This window comes from Gobius niger (assembly GCF_951799975.1).
Source record: "Gobius niger genome assembly, chromosome: 20".
Lineage (NCBI taxonomy): Eukaryota > Metazoa > Chordata > Actinopteri > Gobiiformes > Gobiidae > Gobius > Gobius niger.
In genome coordinates this window covers 24,520,893-24,528,201 of record NC_136871.1, presented here as the reverse complement: position 1 = coordinate 24,528,201, position 7,309 = coordinate 24,520,893, and the positions used below count along the sequence as shown (strand labels likewise).

The following is a 7,309-nucleotide window of genomic DNA, read 5'->3' as shown; positions in this document are numbered from 1 at the left end:
AGGATTTGAGCATTCATCTGCCGCTGCATTCCCTTATCCGCCAGAGGAAACAGAGGTAGTCCTTCAATTGTATCAGTTATTCAAATATTAACTTAAGCCATTGATAAAATCTTACATTATATTTGACTTTTCAGCACCCGGGTTACACCAACAAATGCATCGAAACCACAAGCAAATAGTGATGATAATAGTTGTCCGTGTCTAGTTGTAAGAGCTGGGGAACACTCACGCCCGTATTGAAGTAAAGTTTGTGGCTTGAGTGTAACATTCATGTGCCTGCCTGAACAGTCCCTGTCATGTTTCCGCAGCCACAAGATGAAGCGTGCCATTCGATGCTTGTTTCTCTTACCTTTTGTGCTGTGCGTCCTCTACTTCACCGTTCCGTCCCTGAGGTAACTCAAACCACCGACGATATGTGAAAGTATTCTTATCGAAATCTCAAAATTGATGGTCCAACGCGTGTTTCTTCTATTACTAGGTCTGCATTAGAGTTGATTCCAATGGAGAAATGTGCCTTGGAGAGTGCAACGATGCTCAACCTGGACAACAGTGTGGATGCCTCCCTCGAACTGAAGTAAGTGAGACCACTGCAACACATTTTCATTCCCGGGATTCCTTCTTAATATAATCACAAGATGCAATGTCTGCTTATTCCAACAGCTGGTTTACTGTTTGGCCATCAACAGCTTGCGAAAATAAATGTGGACTAGTAGATGGAGAAGTAAAGTTTAGGGCTGTTAAAGGGAAGCATGTATAGTATGTACACATGCTTCCCTTTAGTATGTGTTGTGAGATTATGCATGGGATTTGAGATTCTAATTTAAGCTATTATTTGATTGGTCCATTCATTTGAGGTTCAGTTTCTATAGAAATAGAATCTGCATACCCTCTAAAGAATAAGCATTTAATATTGGTTTCCTTCCTTTAGTGAAGTAACTCATTCTGATTTTCAACCATTATTACCCAACACTCTTTGCAATATTCTGCAACAGTGGTTTTCAACTGGTAAGGCGACGCACCGGTTTCCACACTGTTCTGCAAAACATTAGCTGTTTTTCTACTATATTACAACTTCTATCAAGACACTAAAGACCCTATATATTTTTTTCTTATAGTGACACAAAATTATTTTTCCCCCTCTGTATATTGTAAAAACAAACATTGCGAAAAACAACGTTGTGCGCTGGGCATCTAAATGTATTTCTTGCGCACTAAGTTTGCAGTGCCTGATGCTCTCTCTCATCGAATGTCATTTTGTTGTTTTATAGTGTAAGTAAGAGATAATGTATAGAATGCTGGTCATTATCGGGAAAATAAGTACCGACAGGGCGAACCCGCGTATTATACGGCCATTTGCCAACTGAACACACACAACATAAACTTCGTACACTTTTATGAAGGCTGAAAGGTTTATTTAATGACTTCCACTGTAAATTGTTCCCAAAAGTTTGCGCGTTGCTTGGCAACGTTTGGCTAGGCTAGAAGCGGCAAGGCTAGTAGCTAGTAGCTATTCCCCACACCGCTGAAATAATTTGGTTCCGGTAACTATGAAAAACCTTGTCTGGACGTGACCTGGAGACTGTGGTTTACCTGGATCTGATTTTGGTTCCGGTTACTATGGCAACCTGGCATGGACTTGACCTGGCTTCTGTAGTTTACCTGGATTAGGTTTTAACTCCGGTAACTATGGTAACCTGGTCTGGCCTGGCTTCTGTGGTTTACCTGGTTATGGCTTTAATTCCGGTAACTATGGTTACCTGGTCTGGACTTGGCCTGGCTTCTTTGGTTTGGTCTTTTGGTTCCTGTAACTATGGCAACCTTGTCTGCACTGGTTCAAGTCATTGTTCGGATCTTGGTCTGGGTCTGAGTTCGGGTCTTGGTCTGGGTTTTGGTTCAGATCTTGGTCTGGGTTTTGATTCGGGTCTTGGTTCAAGTCTTTGTTCTGGTCTGGGTCTTGGTCCGAGTTCGGCTATGGGTCTTGGTTCGGGTCTGGGTTTTGGTTCGGGTCTTGATCTGGGTCTGAGTTCGGGTCTTTGTCTGGGTCTTGGTTCGGGTCTGGGTCTTGGTTCAAGTCATTGTTCGGATCTTGGTCTGGGTCTTGGTTCGGGTCTTTGTCTGGGTCTTGATTCAAGTCTTGGCTCGGGTCTTTGAAACCGCTGAATCCTTGAAACTGCAGAAGACCTGGAAACTGCAGAATCCTTGAAACTGCAGAATCCTTGAAACTGCAGAATCCTTGAAACTGCAGAATCCTTGAAACTGCAGAAGTCCTTGAAACTGCAGAATCCTTGAAACAACAGAATCCTTGAAACTGCAGAATCCTTGAAACCGCAGAATCCTTGAAACTGCAGAATCCTTGAAACTGCTGAAATCCTTGAAACTGCAGAATCCTGGAAACTGCAGAATCCTTGAAACTGCAGAATCCTTAAAAACTGCAGAATCCTTGAAATTGCAGAATCCTGGAAACTGCTGAAATTGCAGCAGCTGCAGAAATGGCTGAAAGACCTGAAGTCCCATTAAAATGAATGGCAGAATTCCCGATCCCGTGGAAAAAAACTGGAAAACTGCAGAAGGCGGAATTTTTCTGAAAACTGAAAAGTTGCGGAAGCTGAACAAGCACAAACTGCAGAAACTGTGGAAAAAACTGCAGAATCTGTGAATTTGCGGAAGCCCCATTATAAGTCAATGGGAAAAAAAAAATTTCACTGAGTGCCTGTGCTGTCTTGGCTTTTCCACAAGATGGAGGTGTGCTCACAGCAAAACGTGCAGCACCCTCTACTGGGCACATGCGGTAATGCACGTGTACGTTCAAATAAAGGCATATAACCACTTAAAACTGTGCTAATTTTAGGTGGTTTACAACGTGTTTCTCTATTACTAGGTCTGCATTAGATTTGATTCCAATGGCGAAATGTGCCTTGGAGAGTGCAAAGATGCTCATCCTGGACAACAGCCTCCCTAGAACTGAAGTAACTGAGACCACTGCAAAACATTTTCATTCCCGGGACTCCTTCTTAATGTTATCACAAGATGCAATGTCTGCTTATGAAGTCTTGTAGCATCATATATAATATACAATTCAAACGGGGCATGAGGAAAAACAAATTTGATAACTGTCATCTTGAATACTGCAATGGAAATATTATTGTGATATTTCACTGTACCGGCCATTCTCAAAGTGCAGCCCCCCTTCACTTTGCAAAGATCCCATCAGCATCAGAGTGTGTCGGGCGGATGATTTGTGGTGGTTTGAGTGGGTGTTGGCACAGACTTCCAGGCTTTGTGGGCATGTTAGTACAGCATTTATGGACTTTACTGAATTAGCCCAACACAGTTTTCCCTCAGCTGGACTCTCTCTGAATATCAATATCAAGAAAAAGCGAGGTTAGCCTTATCTGATATTAAACAAAAAAAGTATCTGTTTCAGATCCAGGGCTGATGTTCAGACTTGCACCAAATGGAAAGCTCCGATCATTTGGGACGGGATGTTTGACGCAAACCTCTATGACGAGGCGCATCAAAGGGAAAAGTCTTCTGTGGCTTTGACTGTTTTTGCGGTCGGCAGGTGAGGTTTTATAAGATCTTTACTGGGTCAGTGGTTCCCAAAGCTTTTAAAGCCGTGCAGCCTGCCTTTTTCACTGTTTCACTGTACAATTGTTAATATAAAAAGACAAAAAAATTAAGTCAAAAATCAAGATGAAAGAATTGACTCCAAATACAAATGATTTCTCGTGGCTTTTTCTCACCATTTTAAATGATTATCTTGCAGGTACCTTGAGGCTTACCTCAACACCTTCCTCAATTCTTCCGAACAGCATTTCATGTTGGGACTCCCCGTCACCTATTACATCTTCACGGACATGCCCGAAAACGTCCCGGCCATTTCACTCGGCCCCCAACGCCATATAAAATCCATCAAAGTGGACCGCCATTCCCGCTGGCAGGACATTTCCATGATGCGGATGAAATCGATCTCTGACCTTATAGAAAACGAAATCCGACATCATTTCACTCACGTTTTCTGCTTCGATGTGGATCAAGAATTTGTCGGAAGATTCGGGTCGGAAGCGCTGGGCGAATCTGTTGCGCTCCTGCACACATATTACTACAGAGCACCTAGAAACATGTACACTTATGACACTAACCCTAAATCCAAAGCTTACCTGGCGACGGGGGATTTCTACTATCACGCTGCTGTGTTTGGAGGCACATGGAAAAGCGTTAAGGCTATTTGTGAGGCTTGCTATCAGGGCATCATGGAGGACAAGGAGAACGGCGTAGAAGCGCTATGGCATGACGAGAGCCATCTTAATAAATACTTTTGGCTCCACAAACCAAGTCGGCTACTTTCTCCTGAATACTGCTTTGATCCTCGGATTGGAAGCACTACTGATATAAGAGTGAAAAGGCTACTATGGGCCCCAAAAGACTATGAACGCCTCAGAACGTAATAGTAAAATTCATTGGAGATTTTGGGAGTATTTTGCACTGTATGCATGGACATTAAGTAACTACTTTTTGTCACTTATGTGAGGCTTAATATATGTTTTTTATTTATTTATCTGACTTTAAATGAACCAGGAAAGTCCCATTGGTAATTCAGGATCACTTTTTCAGGGGAGTCTTTCTCACGGAAGGGACCATGTTGTTCGTGTTTTTGGCTTTATGTTTTGTTTCTCTCAGGCTTGTACAGTGAATTTTTCTAAGGCTTTTAAGCCAAAGCACACCCAGAATCAGGAACATGTTTAAGGCCGTTTAATTAAGTCCAAAGCAGGAGATACAAATTCGCAGATGCAAGGCCCACACACAGTACAACGCACTGGGAATGGAGGCTCACAAGAGAAGAGACAGTCTGGTAAATGTAGAGGGAATCAAAGGCTATCAAGGAAAGAAAAAGGAATGCAGGTGGAACAGCAGGTTAAAGGAACAGGCCACTGTTTTTCCATACGTAGATATGTTCTTACCTAAGCTTAGACGAGTTGATGTGTACCTGCTTGGTCTTTACGCGTGCGCTCAGTCACGCAAGCAGACCAAAGAGTTTGTTAGCATTTAGCCTCTCCTCTGCTCCTCAATGGGGCCAACGGGGGTAAAAAGGGGTACTATATTGTGAGGCGTAATAACACCTTAGGAGCACTTCAACATTACTGCACAGACGTTGAAGTGCTCCTGAGGTGTTATTACGCCTCACAATATAGTTAACCTTTTTATCCACTTAGAAAATCGACAGGTTTAATTTTGTGTAATTATTTTAGCGGTATTTAAATAGGGAAAACATGGAAGAGCTCCTTTTGGCCCCATAGAGGAGAGGAGGAGAGGCTAAATGCTAACAACATCTTTGGTCTTTTTGCGTGACTGAGCGCACACGTAAAGACCAGTCAGGTGTGCATCAGCTTGTCTAAGCTCAGGTAAGAACATATGTCAGCTTGGAAAAACAATGGCCTGTTCCTTTTAAGGGCTAGCAAGAAAAAACGATGGAGGAACACCCAAAATGGGAGAAGGTAACAATAAATGAATTAGAGATTTCAAAATAAAACACATAATAAAAGACATAGTGAAGTAAAAGTAGTGACAAAGCTTAAAACATTTTAGCTAGTTCTTATTTTTATTCACCATCAAAAGGTAAAACAAATATTTTCAAAGGTACATTACAGCACTGTGTATGCAAAAAAAAGAAAGAAAAACACCTAATATTTGTGGGTATTTGACCGTATTTATAGTGTTTCTGGTAGGTTGTCTTTAAGGAACACATTTACTCAGAGTGTGAAGAGTTTTTACTCTATTGATACTTGAATATAAATAAATGAATAAATGAATATTACTCAAGAACATATGAGGAAAGGTTCCTCACAAACTACTACTCACTACTAAGTAAAACAGTTTACTCCCACCTCTGCAAAACAATGACTCTACCTGGTTTTATTTATTTTTTGTGGAATTCAGTATGTTGTAAACTTATTGATTTGTAGATTAAAATACTGTGTATCTAATTTTACCTCCTGCCTCTATATGGCACTATGTCTCATTTTCCTCCCTGGGCCTATATAAGGCACCACGCCTTATATAAGGCACCACGCCTTATATAGGCCCAGGGAGGATGTAACCAGGTGGATGTAACACGTGTCTGGGAACCTTTCATTTTAGCAGTATGTGGGGTGTATACTGCCATTACAGCATCAATTTCATGAACTCACAGGAAAGTCTGTCAGCATGTCTGTGACAGTGACCCTGAAGAGTGACGCTGCAAGTTGTGAAAAATGCTTGTAAACTCATCCCTGTGAAGAATTTGGAAGTTATGAATGTGTTAGAAAAATTAAGAATGAGTTTGGACACAGCTAAGAACAAATCTGGTTTAATGCCCTAAGGAGGAGCCAGCTATTTTGAACATTTCATGTGTTCATTCTATCTATAGATAGAAAATATAGAAAATATCTAATGTAAAAGAAAAGACACATCAGCACTCTAAAATGTCAAACCAAATATACAATGCAGCTGCATTTTTACATAAGCATATTTTAAATGGATTGTACACATTTTACTAAATTGTTCTTAGTAGAAATGGCCTTTGTTTGTTGCACTTTGACTTGCACAGATACATTTGCAAGATGCAGTTTGCATACTTTATTTTCCCTGTTGGCTGTCCCTACCAGGTTTGCTTACTGTTGGCCCAGGTTTGTTTATTTCTAAGGTAAATGTATGCAAACACATTGACCTCTTTCTAAAGATGTCGTTGGAGCTACCTGTTTTTATACCTGTATTGTATTTGTACATATGTTGTCTTAAATTATGTCATTGTTGATATTTTGGTGTTCTCAAAGTCCTGTGTCGTCTTGAAGAAATGTGTCCTGTCTGAAATGTTTGGAAATTATATTAAATACAATTTTTCATTTTTCATTTTGATTTCCTAGAACACACCTACACCCTTGTCTTTTTAAACTAGGCCCTAACCACATCCAAACTAAACCAGGTCAGTGATAAAAGGAAAAAGTTTTAATAAAGGACTAGGGAGTAGGTGCACCGTAACACAAAGAAAACGCCTGTGTGCCACTAATCTGACTCAGAAGAACCACTGGTCTATCAGTCTATATGCAACTGTTCCTGATTGGTTATTGCTTGTTTGGGGGCAGTCCCTTAGCTATAAATGACCTAGCGGAAACAGCTGTCTTCAAGTTTGATGAAGGTCAGAAAGACCGAAACGTTACTGCAATAAAAGCCAAGTAAAAGAGTGAGACAGTGTCCATCCATCCATCCATCCATCCATCCATCCATTTTCTTCCGCTTTATCCGGGGCCGGGTCGCGGGGGCATCAGTCTCA

The 7,309-nt window shown here is 41.1% G+C and overlaps 1 protein-coding gene across 1 annotated transcript; it reads left to right on the top strand.

Moving 5' to 3' along the window:
- Window positions 1-299: 299 nt before the first annotated feature.
- On the top strand, window positions 300-4,517 carry LOC306979796 (alpha-1,3-galactosyltransferase 2-like). The gene is made up of 4 exons (XM_079578922.1): window positions 300-392; window positions 479-574; window positions 3,425-3,562; window positions 3,767-4,517. Exons 1-4 carry the CDS (start codon window positions 316-318, stop codon window positions 4,446-4,448), a joined length of 993 nt encoding a protein of 330 aa, XP_079435048.1. The 5' UTR covers window positions 300-315; the 3' UTR covers window positions 4,449-4,517.
- The last annotated feature ends 2,792 nt before the right edge of the window (window positions 4,518-7,309 follow it).

Coding starts and splice junctions, on each gene's coding strand:
- LOC306979796 (XM_079578922.1), top strand. CDS start 316: ATGAAGCGTGCCATTCGATGCTTGTTTCTCTTACCTTTTGTGCTGTGC. Junction 575..3,424: donor GATGCCTCCCTCGAACTGAA/GTAAGTGAGACC, acceptor TATCTGTTTCAG/ATCCAGGGCTGATGTTCAGA. Junction 3,563..3,766: donor ACTGTTTTTGCGGTCGGCAG/GTGAGGTTTTAT, acceptor ATTATCTTGCAG/GTACCTTGAGGCTTACCTCA.